This window comes from Pholis gunnellus, assembly GCF_910591455.1.
Source record: "Pholis gunnellus genome assembly, chromosome: 1".
Lineage (NCBI taxonomy): Eukaryota > Metazoa > Chordata > Actinopteri > Perciformes > Pholidae > Pholis > Pholis gunnellus.
In genome coordinates, this window is record NC_136528.1 from 5680933 (window position 1) to 5702314 (window position 21382).

At 45.5% G+C, this 21382-nt stretch overlaps 1 protein-coding gene across 4 annotated transcripts in view; it reads right to left on the reverse strand.

Moving 5' to 3' along the window:
- Positions 1 to 21382, reverse strand: part of herc1 (HECT and RLD domain containing E3 ubiquitin protein ligase family member 1) — a 59314-nt gene that overhangs the window by 7283 nt on the left and 30649 nt on the right. For 2 of the 4 annotated variants that reach the window (XM_079162276.1, XM_079162273.1), the window contains exons 38-73: positions 20742 to 21357; positions 19455 to 19728; positions 18785 to 18995; positions 18523 to 18689; positions 17436 to 17552; positions 16822 to 17068; positions 16224 to 16345; positions 15903 to 16129; positions 14570 to 14838; positions 13706 to 13758; positions 13204 to 13404; positions 12943 to 13117; positions 12098 to 12365; positions 11603 to 11816; positions 10958 to 11166; positions 10729 to 10856; positions 9673 to 9809; positions 8494 to 8694; positions 8269 to 8399; positions 7190 to 7401; positions 6907 to 7021; positions 6563 to 6709; positions 6324 to 6425; positions 6051 to 6224; positions 5663 to 5962; positions 5507 to 5572; positions 5280 to 5405; positions 4382 to 4520; positions 3446 to 3627; positions 3199 to 3354; positions 2257 to 2379; positions 2021 to 2123; positions 1541 to 1710; positions 1271 to 1409; positions 984 to 1153; positions 15 to 184 (exon numbers count right to left, since the gene is read on the reverse strand). In XM_079162276.1, the coding sequence (XP_079018402.1) occupies positions 15 to 184; positions 984 to 1153; positions 1271 to 1409; positions 1541 to 1710; positions 2021 to 2123; positions 2257 to 2379; positions 3199 to 3354; positions 3446 to 3627; positions 4382 to 4520; positions 5280 to 5405; positions 5507 to 5572; positions 5663 to 5962; positions 6051 to 6224; positions 6324 to 6425; positions 6563 to 6709; positions 6907 to 7021; positions 7190 to 7401; positions 8269 to 8399; positions 8494 to 8694; positions 9673 to 9809; positions 10729 to 10856; positions 10958 to 11166; positions 11603 to 11816; positions 12098 to 12365; positions 12943 to 13117; positions 13204 to 13404; positions 13706 to 13758; positions 14570 to 14838; positions 15903 to 16129; positions 16224 to 16345; positions 16822 to 17068; positions 17436 to 17552; positions 18523 to 18689; positions 18785 to 18995; positions 19455 to 19728; positions 20742 to 21357 (6561 nt within the window). The remainder of the gene's footprint in view (positions 1 to 14; positions 185 to 983; positions 1154 to 1270; positions 1410 to 1540; positions 1711 to 2020; positions 2124 to 2256; positions 2380 to 3198; positions 3355 to 3445; positions 3628 to 4381; positions 4521 to 5279; positions 5406 to 5506; positions 5573 to 5662; positions 5963 to 6050; positions 6225 to 6323; positions 6426 to 6562; positions 6710 to 6906; positions 7022 to 7189; positions 7402 to 8268; positions 8400 to 8493; positions 8695 to 9672; positions 9810 to 10728; positions 10857 to 10957; positions 11167 to 11602; positions 11817 to 12097; positions 12366 to 12942; positions 13118 to 13203; positions 13405 to 13705; positions 13759 to 14569; positions 14839 to 15902; positions 16130 to 16223; positions 16346 to 16821; positions 17069 to 17435; positions 17553 to 18522; positions 18690 to 18784; positions 18996 to 19454; positions 19729 to 20741; positions 21358 to 21382) is intronic. The other 2 variants (XM_079162275.1, XM_079162274.1) reach the window with 2 other exon arrangements.

The following is a 21382-nucleotide window of genomic DNA, read 5'->3' on the forward strand; positions in this document are numbered from 1 at the left end:
CGCGTGGTACTGACCGTGTGGAGATCCGTTTGACGGTGATCTGGGGCCCGTAGTTCTTGCCCTGAACCATGGTCTTTCCTATGGAGCGCACCATGGGCAGAGTGTAGACTCTGGGGGCCAACAGGGGCCTCAGCTGGCCCTGAACGATCCCCCAGGTACCGGCGTTGTAGTGCGACGTACAGCTCTGCACAGAAAGAAGTCACCATCATTACGTACTGTGATAGAATGTGTGCTTTTACTGCCTCAACACATAGAGGTCAGATCCTGGAACTGTTCTCAACTTGATGTTTTTGTAATCAAGAGTCTTGAAGTCGTCGTGGTTTTCACACCACATGACTGACCGGCAACAGGAAGTCACACACAACAAGACTTCTCCCCCGATGAGAACGTCCCGCCTCCAAACTACGTTTTGTTATGAAAACAAGCGAGAAGCGATGCGGGAAATGACGTCATACTATCATGTTTGTTGATGTTTCCACACATCCTTAATATCCTCTTGGTGCAACAACAACTTTGGTCCATGTTGCAAATGAAAGACCAATCACAGGCGACCCCTCCCACCAGGTTTCCCCTCAACCCGAGTGCTGAGCTCTCATTGGCCGACTCGCTGACACGTTCAGATATTTAGGATCTTTAACCCTCTTGTGTTGTGTCTTTGAACAGTTCACATATGTGCGATCGCCGAGCCAAACGCAGAATTAGGGGCTTTTGTCGAGGAGATCAAAAAAACTGTTGGTGTGATGTGAACTCAGTATAAGTTACATTTTGCAATTAAAAGCAAGAAAGGCAGTTTGTTCCTTGCAGTTAAACATCACATGCCTCCTTGTCCAACACCCTCTTGAAACAAAGACCACCTCTGAATGTTTAAAGAGTTTAAAGATGTGTATTTAAACTGTAAAATCATGTCATAACCCCGACCCTTTAACGTGCTCTTCAAGCTGTTACAGTCAGGAAACATGATCATTAATGTTTCCTTTGCTCACCTGGTTGTTGGGGCTGAGGTTGAGGAGTCTCCACGAGGAGTACATGAGGTCAGAGAAGTGGTAGAGGAGACGCAGACGAGCCCTCACCGCCTCGATGCTGACCTCTCTGAGTCCGCTGTACTGAGGAGGAACCGCCACAGGGAGACCCAGCTGGAGAGGAACCGAGGAGCCTGAGGAGACATGACGACCACAAACGACACATGAAAATAGGAATGAGGAGCTTACTCGTAAACGTATTAGTGTGGATGTACCCAGAGAGAGAGAGTGAGTGAGTGAGTGAGTCTAACCTGGAGCTCGAGGCGGTACAGAGGGGGCCGACCAGGCGGCGCTGTGGCAGCGTCCGGCTGAGATCTGGTGGATGTTTTTTCCCTGCAGCACTGTGGCCACCGTTGGCTCTCTGACGTGGTTGGTGTGGCCCAGACCGAGCTGCACGACACAAGGCACAGTATTTAAACTCGTGGCAGTTTTAATTTACATTCGCCAAATTCTCATTTTCACTGAGCAGAGCCTGAATGCATCACAACTCTTGGGGGGTTCAGTGAGTGTTCAGCAGGTACCTGTCCCTCTGAGTTGCTGCCCCAGGTGTAAACGTCTCCCGTGGACGAGAGCACCAGAGTGTGCTCAGCTCCGACGGCCACATCCTGGATGTGGACCCCCGACAGAGCCGGCACCTGCTGGGGCCGGTTGTGGTTCCTGGCCCGGCCTTCGGGTAAGCCGATCAGGCGGTCTGCAAAAATAATATTTATTAAGCTACTCAAATGTAACTATGAAAACAGTATTTATCATTATTTGACCTTCATTTTCATCTGCTCTGTATTTTCATCATTTAGTCTAAAAAACATCAGAAAAAAGTGAAATATGGAAACTAAATGTCATAAAGCCAAATGTTAGATGTAAAGCTGGAAATATTACTAATATATTACATATTAAATACAACTCATTTTCTTGAAGAATAAATAAATAAGAGTTGATTAATTTCCTGGTAATCGCTTAATGGTTATCATACGTTATTATTATAAAAGATGATGTAACCGTACCTTGGCCGAAGGTGAAAACGTTGCCGTCTTTGGTTAAAGCCACAGAGAACTGTGTTCCACACGCCACTTTGTTGATGCCGATTCCACACAACACGTCCACTTTCTGAGGAATCAAGAACTCTAAATAAACCTTCATTACATTCACCTAACAGCTGAATCGTACACATGATTATTTTACAGCTAGAATGAAGCAGCGGACCTCCTAAGAGTTATTAACTCTTTCCATGTAAACAGACCTGAGGTGAGGACTTGGCCGTGGAATTGCCGAGTCCCAGTTTTCCGTAGTCTCCGTCACCAAAAGCCCAAACCATCATCCCGTCGGCGGAGACGACTAAAGTGTGGTTCAAACCACAAGCCACCTGAAGAGGGGAGCACACGGCAACATGAACTCATCTAACGTGTGCTTTTAACGAAACCTTCAAAATGTTTCAGCTGTCAGAACACAAATGTGAACATGTGGCATTCAAACAATCAGTAGAACATGAAAAAAGATTGTTAAATAAACGATTTAGCCCTCGGTAAGTTCTAGTGGTGCAACAAACCATCGTAGATCACTGATCGGATCCATCCTCTTCAATTACAGGCTAACGTCAACCATCACAGTGTAAATAAAGTTCTACTGACGATGGTTCTCCTCCAATATTCAGTCAAACATGCGTTTCTAGTCTCTGATGTCTGATAATGTTACATATTAAACCAACAGGAAGAGAGCTAGTAACTCTGATGTTTCACAACATAATAGATATTAGAGATGAATTATGAGCTGTTTAACTTCCTAACGAGCTCTAATAATAGATCATTAAAACTACTGATGACAAGATTTGCTTTAATCAATATTATCATTTCAATTGTGTGTTTTTCTGAAGAAAAAACAAACAAACTATAAATTACTAATACAAAGTAAAAGGACGACATTTAGAATTTTTGATGGTTTACAGACTTATAATATAAAACAATACTCTGGTGCTATAATCAAATAACAAAGGGATCTGTATCTGTTAATATGGATCAGCAATGATCAATATTTAGTATCGGCGGCAAAAAAACATGACCAGGGATCTAAAAGTTACTTTATATTTGCTCCTTTTTTCTGTTGTGCTGATCTGATCCGTGATCTGATCCGACCCGTTATTTGACCCGTTGCCCCTCTAGTCAGTTCTACTCCTCCTCTCTCCTACCTGTCCCACTTGGTATCCCTCCAGAGCGGTGACCTTCTCCGGAAGCTTCTTGTTCGAGGTGTTTCCCAAACCCAGTCGGCCGTAATCACCGTTTCCAAATGTGAAAAGCTTCCCGTCGGCTGTTACCACCGCCGAGTGTTTGAACCCACAGGACATCTAAAAAAAAAAAGAAGCGCAAAGTTAAATAGATTGTGAAAGCACCCGAGCACCAAACATCCTTATCGGGTTCATTAGAACTCAAACTGACCTGCACCACCTCCTCCCCCTGCAGCGCTTCGATCTGCCTCGGGCGGCGCTGGCGGTCGCTGTTCCCGTGGCCCAGCTTGCCGTAGTCTCCGTCCCCCCAGCTGAACACCTCGCCGCTCTCTGTCAGGGCCATGGAGTGACCGTCGCTGCCGCACGACGTCACCAGCTGAGTCACAACGAACCCTGAGGGGCAGAGAGACGACCGCGGAGTCAGAATGACGTTACTGAAGTAAGAAACTACAATAAAGATGTCACACGTCTCATCACTGCTTTGAGTTAGAAAGGTCATTATTTCACATCCATCCCTCCACTTCTAATTATGTCAAATGTTCTTCTTCTACTGGAGGATGTTTGATTCATGGACTGTAAATGAGAAGCTGAAACTCATGTTTACAATGTTTACTGAGGTAATAAATCAAGAGAGAAGTAGAGTCATTTTCTCATAGACTTCTATACAACCAGAGGAGTCGCCCCCTGGTGGACACTAGATAGAATGCAGGTTTAACACCTGTCACGCCTGGTTTTATTGTATTTATATTTGTTTTTGTGTTATTGTGTGACTTTGATGCTTTAAGTTGATTCAGGATAAGTATCTTTAAGCTTATAACAATTCAATAATTCTGCAGAAGGACCTCCAGTGTTTGGATTAAAGAGCTCATGAAAAATAAAGAGTAAAGTCAGTAAGCTAGAGCTGTTATTTCAATGAGTCCCATATTGAATCAACATTTGCTGTAAAATGTATTAACTTTCTCACAACTCAAAACTGTAGGTTTTAAAATCTCATGACAGTCGTTGAGTCAGAGTTATTCAAACCTCCAATAGATTTGATAAAAATCTATTAAACTCCATCAGTCACACGGGTGAGCACGTCTTCAAACACTAACATATTAGTGAATCTTAACAGTGAGTGTGTGTGTGTGTGATATTTCAGCTCCACCTTGCAGAGCTGAGACGACCGTGAGGACGTGCAGGTCGTCAGAGTTGCCCTGACCCAGACGGCCATAGCTTCCCTCCCCGCAGGCCAACACCGTCCCGTTGGGCTGGATCACGAAGGTGCAGTTCTGACCGCACACCACCTGAAGGAAGGAAAGACAGATGTAGGGAACAAACCAGGGGAGAAATAATCACATCAAAAAGGGACCATGTTTTAAAAGCTGGTAAAGAACCCGCTACGCACGTCAGAGGAAATTTGCGGTTTGATTCAAAATTCCAAAATCCATTAACTCAAAGAGGCACTCCTCGGTAACATTTACATAGAGGGGATTCCCACGTGACAAACACTAGATCCTACATGCACAATGTGCATTTAATACTGCAAGATTAAAGTTAAACATATCACACATTTGACTAAGGGGGCTTTATAATCTGCACCAATAAATATCTACACAGTGTGAGAGGCAATTATTATTACAAGCTTTTTTCTTTATTAGTCATGCAGATTATCATCTAATGTGCAATGTCCCTGGTAAATAAAAAACAACTAAGAACAAATGTTGTCAAGTACGAAAAGATCCAAAATGAACACTTTGAAAGAACTACTTGATCACTACAAGCTAATTATTTTACCTCTTGGGTTCATATTTGCTTATAAGTTTTTGTTCTGAAAAGGTGCAATATAAATAAAGTTATTATTATTTTAACAGCATTTGTACAGGAATGATTCTCTTATTGATCCATGTAAGCGGTTGATCACTAGAAGCCGTTTCTACTGTCCTTGTCTTACAGTTAAGTATAAGAAAATAAAAGATGTATGCTGGACTCTTGTGTGATGTGAGTGGATGTGATGCCAGTCACCAGGCTGGGTTAGTTATCGAAGACGCGACACGTTTGTGTACCTGTTGTGCCTGAGAAAAGGACGGGGCGGTTGTGGGCACCAGGATGTTTCTGCCGGCTTCTGCCAGCTGGCCGTGTCGCCCGGCACCCCACAGATACACATCGCACTTCCCCCCGAGGTGCCAGTCCTGCAAACACACACACACAAAAAAATAAAGAGTTATTATCGTCAGAGTCAGAGTAAACAAGCACACTAATTACAGCTAATCTGGGTCTCAATCTGAAGTACCTCTGGTCTGGAGGTGGCCCAGGACATGATCTGTTCATCCAGACCAGACGCCCATTTACTGTTGTCCTGGAAAAACAGAGTGGAACACCGTTATTACATTCCACAGTAGGTGTTGATTAGATGATAAACAGTTGAAGCAGCAGCAGCCTCCCTCACCATGAGCAGAGCCATCTCGTCTTTGGGCACGGGCTCCAGGTCGGGAACGGAGAACGACTCGGAGAAGGAGGCGCCTCGAGCGAGGGCCTCCGCCGCCTTGACCGTCGTAGAGAAGCAGTCCAACCAGGACCACTCGCTGGCGCACCAGACGGCCGTGCCAGACTCTGGTGGGCAGTGTCGGAGGTTGGGCGGCACGGGGGGGCGACACAGGAGCTGGTCCAGGTGGAGCCCCACGGCCAGAGAGGCTAGGCACTGCATGTAAGGGCTGTGGACGAGCTGCTCGCCACACACCACGTGGGGCTGGAGGAGGAAAGGAAACATCATTAACATCTCGAGTATTATGTGTGAAAGAGGCTTTAGACCTGAGATACATATTAAACGTGCGTACCTTCTCGTAGGCGTACTGCTCCTGCAGCATGACAGGAAGTCTCTCCAGGAAGGCCCTCATGCAGGGCGCCATGTTGAGGCCGACCACTCCCTGCTTCTTCAGAGCGGTGCGACAAGTGGCCAGCACATAGTTGGACGCCATGAACTCTTTGGAGCAGTTCACCACTAGCACGTCCTGGGAGAGAAGCAGACCGGAGAGTAAATAAATATTCAGCTCATCACAGCGATGCGGCTAGGAACATGGGGGGGAAACAAAGGTGTACAGATGTGGTACCTTGGACCTGTTGGAGCAGACGGCCACACCAACATCTGGGATCCAGACAATATTCTGGATCGCACCTGAACCAGCAACCACTGTCTGCAGCACTGACCCGTCCTGTTGGAATCACACACACACACACACACACACACACACACACACACACACAATGAACCACGGTCTGAGAGGAGTGTGTGTACATCTGTGTTACTTCTACCTGCAGTGTTTACATTCATCCCATGTGAGTTTCTTACCCGCAGGGACCAGATGTTCATGAGGCCTCCCACTCCTCCAGATGCCAGAGCCAGGCCGTCGGGGCTGAAGGCCAGCGTTCTCACCGGGGTGATGTGGCCCTTCAGCTGGAAAACACACGTCGCTCCTCTGCCCGACCACCGGGACGACTGCAACACAAGGACGGCAGGTAAGTGGAAGAAGACCATGCATGTGTGGAGAGAATAAACAGTCATCAATTGGGATGAATCTGCAGGCTTGGTCAGAATTCGAGACAAAATCACCTTCAACATTCACTGAATGTCCAGGAATTAAAAAATAAAACAGCAACCTTGTTTACGTTATAACAGCAATATCTTGTAAGTACCATGAATTTAGGTTTTACTTCATTCTCCCACCATCCCTCAGAGTCAGAGGAATCTGGAAAGTTAGAGATGTTTTGAGGAACAGTCCAGACTGAGACGTGGCCGTTCTGACAGCATCTGTAAAAAAATAAAAATAAAATAAAAACACGGCAGACACAAGAAAACCTACAGGAAATATGTTTTTATTTATATATATATATATATATATAGAGTGTGGAGGTGAACGCCTCATGAAGTCAATAAAAAACAGTGAGTGTAATCAGGTGCGAGTACTTGAGGACCTACATGGCTAACATGCTGAGGGGCTTCGGGGCGCGTCCCAGCAGGCCGCACCAGGCCACGCCGTTCACCGGGGACGGGTGTCGAAGACTCTGCAGGCAGCGCCAGCCGGAGCCCGAGTGACAGTCCGGACTGGCCCACAGCTTCACCGTCTCCTCTTTGGCACAGGTCAGCAAGATCTGACCGTTAGGACTCCACTTCATACTGGTGATGGACTCCTGTGAAACACAAGATTCAGAGAGGTTCAGCACCGAGGAGCAGGGACGAAAACGTGACGATAACCAAATAAAATCTAATTTCTCATGACGTGATCTATTGAAACTTTCATCGACGAGAGGCACGATTTGGGAAGAGATCCAATCGAACTCATCCAGGAAGCTCTGTGCAGGAGGATCCCCTTGTGGTTGTGACTTTATTGCCGTGTCATCACTATTCATATCTTTACAACCAATGTGTTTATGATAATATAGTTTACTAGATCACAGAGTTGTTTACAAGAGCACAAAGTTCACCAGACACATTTAACTTATACATTAATATGCTACATGGTTTTTATATGTATCTGATTTTAAGATAATTAAGGAAATGTTTCATATCACAACAGTTCAATATGTGTGAGTATTGTACATTTAAACCTGGATATCATTCTATAATATACATAAAGAGTTTACACTTAAATAACGTAACACACTTTAACTGAACCCGTTAGATGTTAGTTGACTAATATCTAATGAACTAGAGATAAGACAAAACTTTATTAATCCCAAAGGAAATTCTTTCATTAAAGATTACAACAGAATAGCAAAAAACAAAAGAATAAAAATATAAACATATATGAACAATAGAATAACAATTATTAAGTATAAAATAAATAATAATCACATCATTGCAAAATAGAACACAATAGTAATATGAGTAAAGTAAATAAATAAAGAAAATTCAACTAAAATAGAAAAAGTTAAATACAACAAAGAGTAAAAATACTGATAACAAATAAAGTGTCCCAAACTATACTAAAATATGTTTAAAACCCAAATCAAACTCTGCTGAGTAGAATCCTAGAAAGAGTAGAACTGAGTAGAAACCTTGTGAGCGTCGATGACCACGATGGCTCCTTTTTCTAAAGGCTCTTTGGATCCAATCAGCAGCTTTCCATCTGCGTAGCCCACCGCAAACGGCTTGTCCTCGCTGTACCAGGCTATGTGCATCACGGCCACTGAGAGGGGAAGGAAACGTCACCATCAAACATCTCTAAAGAGTTTCCTCTAAATAACATTTACCACCGAGAACACGGCGCCGCTGGCTCGTACCGTCTTTCCGGTAGCAGTGCTCCAGCTCGGTGCGGTGCATGCTGGAGGTGTCCAGCACCTCGATGAGGCCTAGAGATCCGTCCATCCGTCCTACCAGCAGCATGTCTTTGGGTTCCCCGCACCACAGGGACTCGGCCTCCTCTTCAGGCCAAGCCAACGCCGACACCCAGTGAGGCTGCACGTCCAAGAGGCCCTTACCGCCTTAAAAGGAGAGGAGGTCACAGGTCAGAGAGGAGCTTTATACTGGTCAGAGAAATACAATCTACCGCTCAGAAGGTTTGTAATCTGCTGCCACAAAGCTGGACTGCTGGGAGGACTCTATGTGACTCTTTATTTATATTTTGTGTTCAGAACATGAATCTGCAAATAGCCAAACTAGTAACTAATACTGTAATAAATGTTATGAAATGAAAAGTATAATACTTCCCTCTGAGATGTAGTGGAGTAGAAGTATAAAGTTACATAAAATGGAAGTACTTAAGTAAAGTACAGTACCTAAAAGCCTAAAAGTACTTTGTTACATTCCCCCTCTGCTAGAACAAGAGCACAACGTTCTTCACAGATCTGGCTTCTTAATTCTGCACCAGATTGATGCATTTAACTTTAAAAGTACTAAATGTTATTCTTAAAGGTCCGCCCACCATCCTGTGGGAAACACGGACATTATACCGTTTTATTTCTGTTAAAGTAAGAGGAAAAACATCAAACTCTTCAACGGTTGAGTTTACACTAAACTTTAGAAGCGGTTCTGAAATATACTGAGGTGTTTAATGGACTTTGGTGTGAACTGATTGCTCAACAATGAACCACAGATATTATACCACAGAGACAGACAGAGTCACGTTTCAAAGGCAGAAGAGAGAAAATGTGCTGATCAGAATCGTGGGCGTTGGTCCTGGAGGCGACTGAAAGAGGCTGAGGACAGCTGGTCGGTGCTGCAGGGCGTGTGAGGGGAGCCAGTGAATAATGATTGGAACACATCCAGAGCATCTATGTTTAACGGGAGCGATAAAATCTTAATGTCGTCTCATTCATATTCTGCCGACCTCGCGCAGCGGCGACACAAGCTGAGCCACGGAACACATTTCATAATGAAACAACGCTAATGGAGCGCATCATTAACATAGCCTCTAATAAAAGAAGGACCCAGTGGAGCCAGTAAAAAACATAAATGCTTACCATTAACCTGCCAGATGTTGACCATTTTCTCCATGGCTGACGCCAGGTATTTTCCAGTGACGCTCCAAGCCAGAGGAGACATGCAAGGGTCGCTGGGAGATCCCAAACCGGCCATGCCGTCCTCTGAGGAGCCGTCGCTGATGAGAGGAAACACAGAACCAACACACATGAGACCCAACACTTAAAGCTGCATCTCATTCTTATATTAATAAAAACATCTGACGTATTATAACCTTATAAAGTTGTTATGGGGAAATGTGAGCATATTATTCCCTCATGAAAAGTTGTTGTGTGGAACGTTTTGGCAAAGTGTCGCCTATTTACACACATCAACAGAACATTAGCATTCATTTGAATTAGGGGAGGGACATGAACTGACTTTCTAAGGTGTAGATATATATATATATATACACACAGTATATATGTTTCAAATGAGATATAGGACGAGACATTATCATTTATAATAATATAGTTTGATGCTGCGTTACATAAACTGTTTCTTTAATAAAGCTGCGACACTTGTCAGAAAAAGCAGCCAAAACAAAGGAGAGAGGAGAGGAGAGGAGATGAGAGAGGAGAGGAGAGGAGAGGAGAGGGAGAGAGGAGAGGGAGAGAGGAGGAGAGGAGAGGAGAGGAGCAACATTGGTAACACTTGGAAACATGTTGATATATAGATTCCATTCCAATTTTTGTAAAATAAAATATTAAAGAAATTCAAGTTGTGCTTTTTTTCTTTTCTATGATTGATGTCATCATAACTGTGTTATTCTGCACTGAGGACATGTTATGTCATGATGGTTCTGTTTCTATAGAGCTGTAGGACTTTATATTGAGGTGAGACCACAGAGAGGAACTGCTCGGGGTTTAGAGGGTTCAACAACAACAAAAAATAACTTGTAAAACATGCTGTAGCTGCAGAAAAAAACGAGATCAAAATAATGTTTTGATCAGTTCTGTGATACCAGAACTGCACTACAGCTTTTCAAATGCAGCACTGGTTTCATTCACACACCGAGGTTTGTGCAGGTGGAACATTTGGATGTGAGAAAGCCTTACTCCTTGTTGAAGATGCAGGTCTGCTGGAGGGTGTACTGGTTCTTGGTTACGTTCCACATCCTCACCGTCCCGTCATTGCCACTCGTAGCCAACAGGCCTTTCTTACTGCACCACCCGCACGTGATGACCTGAGTGAAACAGATGTTTTCTTAACACCTAACCGTTTGTATTAAAATATTCTGAGCTCAAACCCAGCTGTGGGAACACTCCTGATCCCGTGTTGACTCACTCTGCTCTGGTGAGCCTCTAGCTTGATGAAGGAGCACTTTCGCAGGTCTCCCGCCATGTCGGCGAAGGTCTGCGGCCGGCTGTGGTTGTTGTCGCGGTCGTGGGCGGCCAGCGTGCGGACCAGCTGCTGGGCGGCCCACTGGCGGTGCTGCGAGGACAGCCGGGAGGACAGGCAACAGGCCGCCAGAGCGTTGGCCAGCTCCAGAGGCCCTACAGCGGAGGGATTATGGGAAGGGTGGGCATACAAATGCGCAATTAGACCTGCTCGACACGGAACAGAAGGTGACCCGGTGAGTGAGAGGAGGAACAAAAAGGACAAACAGAAAAACACAAAAGGCACAGAAAAACCAAAAAGTGACCCAAATGAACAGAGAGAAACCAGCTGGAACAAGAATGAGTCATGAGTGCATGGAAGCTGAACAGACCGTAGTTTAACAAGAGGGAACAATGGAATAGAAAAATATGTTTTTGGAGTGAACTGTCCCTTTAAGGTAAAATTACAATAAGGTAAGAAAAAACTACGTAATTTGGTTTAAATAGTGGAGGCAGTGCCATGTTCAGGATGCTTGATTACTCTAAGATGAATATAAAAATGAAACATTATTGATTCTGAGCCCAATAAACAGACTGGATGATCTCTACAAACCTCTTTTCTCCATATCAGCCTTGTCATACGCAGGTCTGAGTCGGGCCCCTTTGTCTGCCAGCAGGGCCACCAGAGCCTGAGTCACCACGAAGTTTGGGGAGGTGACGAGCTTGTTCTCCTCGGCAACGCCGCGCAGGAAGCTGGGCAGGAACTTCCTCTGGATGGGGTCGTCCACCGTCGTCAGATTCATGCCGGTCGCTGCAGAGATCAGGTTCTGGAGAGGAAAGAGCATTCCTTTGTGAAGAGCAGCTCAACTGTGATTTTATTTCAGTATATTCCATCACATGCCACGGGCCATCAATTAAAAGCAAAAACAAATGGTGTCCTCGACAAAGTAAATACAACATCCCCAGTTCTGCCGTATTTACTGTTACTTCTCTATCGTCCTAAATCTAAAAGCCTAAAAGACATTTGATGTTTGCCTCTGATGTGTTGAATCGGTCAATCATCAGATATCTAATGAGAAGCACCGGTCTGATGAAGAACATGGAGTACCTGAGTGCAGAGCTGCACCAGCAGCTTGGCTGCGTTGGGACTGTTGGAGGCCAAGCAGCCCACCGCGGTGCTGAGGTAAGCCAGACAGGAGATGGGTTTGCTGGCCTTGGCGGCCCCACGGGGCCTTTCGGCGTGACCGGAGCCTGACGTGGGGCTGGTGGACAGACCAGCTCGGCCGGCTGCCGCCAGACACATCAGCCTGACCAGAGTCCTGATGTCGGTTAGACCCAGAGACTCCAGACCGGCTGCAAGGCTGCAGCTCGAGCCGCTGTGTGGGAGGGAAGAGAGAGAAGTCACGTACTACACAACAGACAGAAACCTGCTTCCATCCAACCGCCAAGGACATCTTTAGGTAGTGAGGCAGCAACCTCTGGTTCTGAAAAGTGAAGCCAATGCTGAAGTGTCTCAGGGGAGGATTGCAGCGAGACAAGTCGCAACAAGCGATGCTTCAAAAACGCCTCTTGGAAAAGCGAGTCGGGCAAAACAGCTGATGAGCCGGTGGAGCGATCAAACGTAAATAATGGGGAACAAATGGATTTAATGCAGACGTCGAGCTCTCTGTTGCTCTGCTGTTGGATGAGGAGGAGGGGGAAATTATATAGTTAAATTGCTAACATCAATGTCCGTTCCTACCACATCTACCGGCATCGAATCAGGAAGTCAGGGGTAAAGTAGTAAAGCCCGCCTTTTGCTTGATTTGATTGGCTGCCTCAGTCAAGTGTGACATTGACAAGCGGTGCGACTCCGCGCTGAAAAGTTGAGAATATTTTAACTTTTATGCGTGTCTAAAAAGAATCAAAGAAGATTAAGATGTAAACACAGAGGGAGTGGTTAGTGAAGAGTACCTGACGGACAGCAGGGACAGGGCTCTCATCACCATGGTCCGGGCCAGCAGCACCTGGGCCGCGGCCGTCACCCTCCTCAGCGCCATCACCCGGTCGTGGGGGTTCTGGAGGGCAGCCGCCTGCTCGCCGAGGGTCACTCTGCCCGATGAACTCTTATCCACCGAGGTCTGACAGCCTGAACAACACACACACAGTCAGTTTACTGCTTCACTTCAGGCTGATGCCATCACATGTGTTGCTGAGATGGGATCTCGTCCTCACCTATCTGCAGCAGGGTCTCCTCCATGCTGTTGCTGGCCGTCACCATCGCAACGGAGGCCCCCAGCGGGTCGCTGTCGGGGAACTGGACGGCCTCGGGGACGATCCTGCGCTCGCTGAGGCCCAACGGTCCGGACAAAAGCTCAAACTCTTCCTCCCCCGTCAGCTTCTCGTCTTCGTCGACGTCCAGCATGTCCCAGTCCTCTGCAGCGGGACGGACAGACGCAGAGCATTTGAAGACAAACACAGAATTAACATCAAGTTACACTTAAAATGATGAAGGCACTTGTGAATGACAAAATGTAAACCATACTTTGGTGTTTCACTTTTTACTTCTTTAATCAAGATTTAATTTAACCAAAACACTGTCAATGAGGAACATGTTCGGTAGATAATAACGACAATAAATATGAAACAAAATGTAAATCCTACCCTCTAAACTATAAAAGAAATATCTAGTATGAATTGAAATCAAACACTATTACTGAGCTTGTCGACGCCGTACCTTCATAGACGCTGTCCTGCTTTCCCAGCAGGTCCGGAGCCTGTCCTTTGTACCTGAACACACATCAGAGAATAAAATGACATGAGAAGAGCTGCGTTTTACTTCCTTTGAACAACAAAGTAGAACAAAATAAAACTGAAATAAAACATATTGCCTGATGACTCTACCATAAAACACAGTCAATAAAAAGAGATTTTAAATTGGTAAAGAAAAACTCTGTTATTTAAATCATTGATGAGTCTTTTCATGCGTTCCTTTTAAGCATCTTTAAAAATCTCCATCAGCACAAACTCATTTGAACTAATTATAAAGCTGGCAGGAACCTCAAAAAATACAATATTTAGTGATTAGCACACAAATATAGTAGAATGATGGAAGTGTGATCTCTGGCATTAAAATGGATAAATGCCCGCAAAAGAAAACGCCACATAAAATATTTAAAGATACGAGTCAAATCACTTCAAAATGTGACTTCGTAACCACAACTATTGTAAGTTTTGTCTATCCTACCATCCCTTGGTTATTATTGATTTTTGTAATTATTTCCTTTCATTATTTTTTATTTTATTATAATTATGTTATTTTATTATTTGTATTCATTTTATTATTAATTTATTTCATTTAAAATATATATTTTTTATTTTATTTATTTAATTGTATTTGTGTTAACAGAAATATGTTGATTATCATATAACTGAATAACAAATACATAACTTGGGGGCATGTTGTCTGTGATATGACTTTACTGATCTAAAATAAAGAAACATTTGATCATCGGTCTGCGTTGCTAGCTTGGAGGTGGTTGTTGTTGTTGTTGATTCACACCGTGACACCACACTCGGCCCGTCTCAGGTGTGTGCGTACCTCTCCACGATGGGGACCTTGGCCTTGCTCTTGATGGCCAGGTACTTCTCTCTGCAGCCTCCACACAGCAGGTAGTACGGGTTCCCGCTGCCGCACTCTCCTCCGAACCAGCCGTCCACGTAGGAGCCGTTGCTTCGGTAGCCCTGGCGGTTGGCGCTGCGCCCGCAGCCCGGGTGGCTCTTCTTCATGTGCTGGTTGAAGTTGGCCACATTGGCCTCGCACAACTCGCACACCACCACCTCGTCCCGGTCGTCGGTCTCGCATACGTGCTGCGAAGGGTTGAGGTACAATCACATGAAGACAAACACGACAAACACACACTCATGAGACAAAGTAGTTCAGAAGAGCAGTAAAGCATCCATGCAAACATGAACGAAACATGAACCAACGAGAGCTTTGCATCGTTGGGTTCCAAGCGACAGACAATTCATTAATTGAGTTATTGAAAAGGTGTTCAGTCTTTCATCCCATGCCAGAGTTAGATCAGTGAGGGGCTTTCAGGGGAAGTGTGTTTGAACTAGAGAGCTTCTTATAAAGCCGGCGTGTCAGCGTGCAGATAAAGAGTTAACCCCCTGAACCCTAAAACCAAACAATCGCCAAAACTACATCGTTTATCAACTCCAGAAGCTGTAAAAACGGTAATAGTTCTTTATCTTTATCTTTCCGACGGTCTTGTGTGATGAATGCTTCCGTCAGCTAAAGCAGCCAAAACGAAGGTTAAAAATGTCATTCAAAAACATTTTATTCTACATGTTCTCATTTAAAATCTCTCCACAAATAAACCTTTTGCTTTAACCAGATTGTGTAAAAACATTAAATTGTGAGCTCCTCAGTGAAACTATGAAGTCATGATTGAGTCATCTGAGACCATGACTCAGTTGTCACGTGACAACAAGAGAGGAGAAACTTTGACTGAACTTCAGGAAGTGAACACAGAGCAGAGAGCAGAGGATAGGAGAGAGGGGAGAGGAGAGGCTGAAACATGTGAATAGTAGAGCCTCCAATTCTTTTTAAAATATGATCAACACCTGTGGGCACTTGGAGAAATATAGATTCCATTGTTTTCCAATATTTATAAAATAAATAATCAAAGAAATGCATTTTTGTTCTTTTTAATGATTTATGTCATTATAACTGTGTTATTCTACACTAATGACTAATGTTTGAGTTCCCTCTACTTCTAGCCATGACTGTGCTGTTTCCACAGAGGTGCAGGACTTTAGATTACTGATTGGGGTTCAGAGGGTTGACTGTGAGTGAGAAGTGATGCAGCGCAGCTAAAGAGCAGAACGGTGATGGCGGCCCTCTGGACATAGCTTAAAGTCACACACACCCATGTTGGCCAGTCCAGTACCTCCGGGATCCACATTCCCAGAATGTCGGTGTCACTGGCGAGGTCTTGGCCGAACATGGCCTCCATGGTCTCCTCGTCCAGGTCCATCTCCAGCTCCTCGTCCAGGTTGAAGTCGTAGAGGGCGCCCGGGTCCTGCTGCTGCTGGAGGGACGAGACCTCTCGGCGTGACTGGCTGTGGTGAGCCTGCACCGAGCGGTACAGTCCGGCTTAGAGAGGGAGAGGAAGTTCCAAATCGAAGTGAGGACGTTGGAGAGACGGATGAAGTGAGAGGAAAGGTCCAAACATGTGGAATGTTCTTACCAGCACGGGCCAACAGCGTGCGAGCAGCCAGGTCGAAGCGGTGTTTCCTGCCGACGGCGGAGCGGCCTCTGAGCGGACCGCCGCTGGAGGCCGCCGCACTGTCCTGGTCCAGGCCCTCAGGACTACAAAGTACACAAATAAAGACTTTTCTATATAGACTTTCACAAATGCACCATTTTCTGGCTTTCAGTATAAAGTCAGTAACTGTAAGAAAGTCTTAACATGTTTCTGTCATGTCTAATATCAAAGTGTGCTCCGTGTCGGCTCTGATTAGGGGAATCATGATCACGATACTTGAGTCACGATGAGATATTAGTGCTATTTTAAACATTTGCTGAGCATTCAAACATTGCAATTTATTACCTCTTTTCACACTTCAAATTATGAAACATCTGTTTTATCTAATAAGATAAAAGTTTTCACTCGGTTCATTTTTCAACAAATGAATCTTTGAGGCATATAAAAAAAGAATGGGTTTTCTATGACTTTATAGTTGTTCTTTATGTTGCTGCTCTTTTTGTTAATTGATGACTCAACATGTATTCAAGAAGACATCCATTATTAAAAACACTTTCATTTTAAGACTTCCCGTCTGTACCTCTCGCTGAAGCCCTCCTCCATCTCTGAAGCGTCTGCGCTGGCGATGTCACCGGGCGAGCACAGGTACGGGCTCCGGTCCAGAGATTTGCCTCCAGAGGACGCCGTTGCACCGGGACAGGACGAGTCGGACCCGTCGACGCCTCCTCTGGTGTGGGGCTCGTCGTGCTCGTCCTCCGTGCCCGGATGCTCTATCATCCACATGGCGAGCACCGTGATGTTCTGAGCGTCTGCTTCTCCTTGAGCGCCTGAGATTAACAGGATTGGATCAGACAATGTGTCAAACCACAATATTCATGAGTCATAACAAGCAGACGACCTGCTGTATACAGAAATACTCATTTCAAACATCTACTATATAATTACAGTTTTCTTGCTATGTTTGGCTATTTAACTTTTCGATCATTTTGGCTTCGTTAATGCAAGGCTGTGAGTATTTTTCTTTTTTAAATGTGGGAGTTGAACCTCACGTACTATCGTGACTCTATAAAAAGAAGGCCCGATTCGCTCTGCTGAGATGCAGATATCAAACTAACTAACGCGTTGGTCAGAATAAGAATTCAGCTTCAATGCACTGAATGAAATGAAGTAAAACAGCAGAGCGGTGAGACGGACCAGTGGCTTCCAGAGCTTTGGTGATCTGGCGCAGAGAGAAGCCCATCTCCAACAGGGGCACAGCGATGGCAGGAGGAGGAGGAGACGTGGACAGCCGGCTGCTGGGGTCCGACAGAGCTGGAGCAAACAACAACAACAACAACAACAACGTTAGAGACGTCAGCATCAAATCTGGGGTGTTGGTTTGAACTTTTGGACTGAGAGAATAATTTAAATGTTGCAGCGTTTCACTCAGTGTGTCATAGTGGAGCCTGAGTTATAGAGCAGCTCTATTAATGTCAGAAGACATTATTAGGAATATATTAAGCTTCAGTGAAAACAAGCAGAGGTACTAATTCACAGAGGCCCACTGTTTAAATCATCATCTAATAATTAAAGATGCCCTCTGGAGTTTTCTTGTAATAAAACAAAAGTTATGTTCACATCAGGCAGAGACCTCCGGTTCTGCTGAGTGAAGTCAAAGCTTCATGTCTTAAACCTGCATTCTTTTCTAATGTCCACCAGGGGGCGACTCCTCTGGTTGTATAGAAGTCTATGAGAAAATGACTCTACTTCTCTCTTGATTTATTACCTCAGTAAACATTGTAAACATGAGTTTATGGTCTCAATCTCTAGTCTCAAGTCTTCTTCAATACAGCATGATGTTAATTTAGTAAATGATGGTCCATTTAGAGTCAAACAGACCATAAAGCAGGGGATGCTTTAGGGCGGGGCTACACAGTGATTGACAGGTCTCTACCAGAGACGTATACGTCGTCTCTACGTCACTCCTCGTCAGATGGCGACGGACAAATTGTAGAATTTGAGGCTTTAAAACATAATTTCACAAACTAATGAGTGACGTCACGATGACTACGTCCACTTCTTATAAACAGTCTGTGGTTCCCTTTGTATCCTTGAGCTCTAAGAAAGGTGTTGAATCCATCCTCTTCCTCATAAACCTGCATCGGTTACATCTCTGTTTACTAGCTTGCAGTAAGAAAAATCAATAAAATCAGTTTTATGTATCGGTTTGTAATGACAAACTCCGGCTTCCATCAACAACAGAACAGCGATGTCTACATGCATGGCAGTCTGGCAGACTTACAGGTACCCGTTCTGTTCTGAGGTCTGGAGGGTTGGGAGTCGGGGGAGGTGAGACTCTGCCGGCGGCCGACCTCATCGGAGGGCGACGTCGGCAGAGACGTCACCGGAGGAGTCTGAGCTCGCCGGGTTGGAACCAGGGTGGTGGTCGGGTAGCTCGAGAACATTTGCCTGTCGGATCACAGAGAAGCATTAAAATAATCATCTCAGTTTGAATCATTCATGAGAAACAAAAGGCTGGCTTGGCTGCGGCCATCTGCTCTGACCTGAGGAGGCTGAGAGGCATGACCCCCGGAGACTCGGAGGCGGGGACCGTCTCCGTGTCTGTGACGGGCGTGGTGGCAGTCGTGGTGTCCTCCAGCGAGGAGCTCATGAAGGAGGTGGTGCTGGAGGCCGAGGGGCTGGTGGTGATTGGGGTTTGAGCCAACTGCTCGCCCTCCGTGCCTTCCCCCTCACCTTCTGGTTCACTTCTAACTCCTGAGGGAAACGAAAAGCCCCGGGGGAAAGTGAACTTTGTGTGTCGGATGCCTCATGCAGCCGTCCGATCGAGTGACAAATAAATCATTATTAGGGGCATAAATCCCCGATCATGTTAAATTATGAACAACAAATCTGAGGAGAGCTAGTTAACCTTAGCTTTCAGCAGCACAGTCCTGATAGTTTTCACATCATTCGCAACATAAAATAGATATGAGAGAGGAGATTATGACTTCATAACAGTAGCTCCACGATACTATACCACAACCACTATAGATGACAATAACAAAGTAAACACATTTATTATTTGTTGATTGTATGTATTCATTAATAGGCCTTTGTTTTCTATTTTGGAGAAGTAAGTTTGTCTATCTGGCCCAAAGCTTAACGTGGAGCGCTGAGAAACACAAAACTTCGTCAGTAAGAACTCTCCAGGCATCACATGGTTCATATTCTCACCAGGCTTGGCCTTTCCCCCGCTGGGCTCCTCCAGCAGCCCGTTCACCACCAGCTTGTAGATCATGGCCTGCGCCCTCTCCAGGTCGGCCAGGCCCAAGGCCCGCTTGATGGGGGAGCGCATCACCGCCCGCTTCACCATGTGGCGCATGAGGAACTGCAGAGCCGCCCGCATCTCCACTTCTTCCTGGCACACCGGCGAGGTGGCAGCTGTGCTTCCTCCGGTGCCGGCGTTCAGATCCGCATTGTGGCCGCTGGGCGCTGCTTCTGGTGTCACCTTAATGTCAGAGGAGAGGACAGATGAGTACGATACCCTGGATCTGCTTCACACCAGCAGACACACATTATGCATGTTTGATCCATATTTAATGATTCTAGTTATAGAAAAGAAAAACATAAAAACAGGGAAGGGAGGTGAAAAACAATAAATACATGAACGCACTTATTCATATATAACATCATTACTATTCTCAGATCCTTCCGTTAGATATAAAACTCCTTAAAGCAGAGGTTCTCAAATAGTTTGTGGTTTTACATGATACAGAAAATACCCTCATGGTTCACCCTTTGAAATATTTGACATAGCCTATTTTTTGCATTAATGTTAAAGATCAACACAAGAGAAATGTATTAAGATATTAGAGATGTACTTAACATCGCATGGATACAAATGTGTTTTGATTAGAATGTAATCTATGAACTCTTAGAGATTTAAACATTTTAATATTACTATAAAGCCTTTTATTTCCCCCAAAAAAGTTAGAGGGATTTATTGGATGTTGTATGAGGTACTTATGCACCGTCAGCGCATAAAAAACAAACTTTTTGTCTTCTCCAAACTAGGGCTGCAACTAACGATTATTTTAATAATCGTTTAATCTGTCGATTATTTGTTGGATTAATCGATGAATCGGATAAAAAAACAAAAAACAAAAAAGCATTAATTTCCAACCCAGAACTGACATTCACAGTGCAAAATATCTTCAGAAAGTGCACAAACAGGTTGCTCGAACATCCCAGAGCTGTTAAAGTAATACTTAAAAAAAAAAAGGACTAATATCAGGAGTGGGGTTCAGCGGGTTACCCACGCCTCTCGGCGAAGGGTAGACACACGCTGATCCACTCAGTGTGGCGCGCGTGCAGCCCCGCACATCTAAGGGCATCACAGACCTGTTATTGCTCAATCTCGTGCGGCTGAACGCCACTTGTCCCTCTAAGAAGCTGGACGCTGACCGCACGGGGCCGCGTAACTACTATATATATATCCAGTATATCGGATATCTCTTATACCTTTGGTATGAGCAGCAGCTCGGCGTACTTGCTGCAGCTCAGCAGGGCGCTGAGGGTCTTCATGGCTCCCAGGTAGAGGTAGGACAGCTGCACCGCATGGATTTCAGACTGCGTGGCAACAGAGGAGGACTCGTGACCGCGGGATCCGTGCTCGTGGCCTTTCTTCCTGTTCCCCTCGGCGGGAGTGTGAGGAGCCACGGTGAAGAGGGTCTCGTTCCCGTCGGCCACAGAGGAGATCTCGCTCTCCGACTTTGAGTTGGGCGCCGCGTGTGCTTTCACCTCGTCCAGGCTGTGGGACACCCGCAGGTCAGAGGTCGTGGTGTTTGGAGCTGCTCCGCCGTTATCTTTCTGCTCGTTGCGGTTGTGCTCCTCGCTCTCCGCCTTGTCCTCGTTCCCGGCCGGCTCCTGCCCGGACGAGGCCGCGCCGCGGTGCTTCTTGTCGTGGCGTCGCGTGCTGAGCTTGGCGGCGGTCTCCTCGTGGATGCTGGTGAGGTAGGTGATGTCCAACAGCAGCGAGGCGGTGAGGCCGCGGAAACGCGCCACGTCGAAGGGCAGCGGCTCGCAGGGCTCCAGGTTGTAAAGCGGAGTGTCACTAGGCGACCAGAAAGTTGGGAAGCTTTAATAGAAGGGAGTGAAAGGAG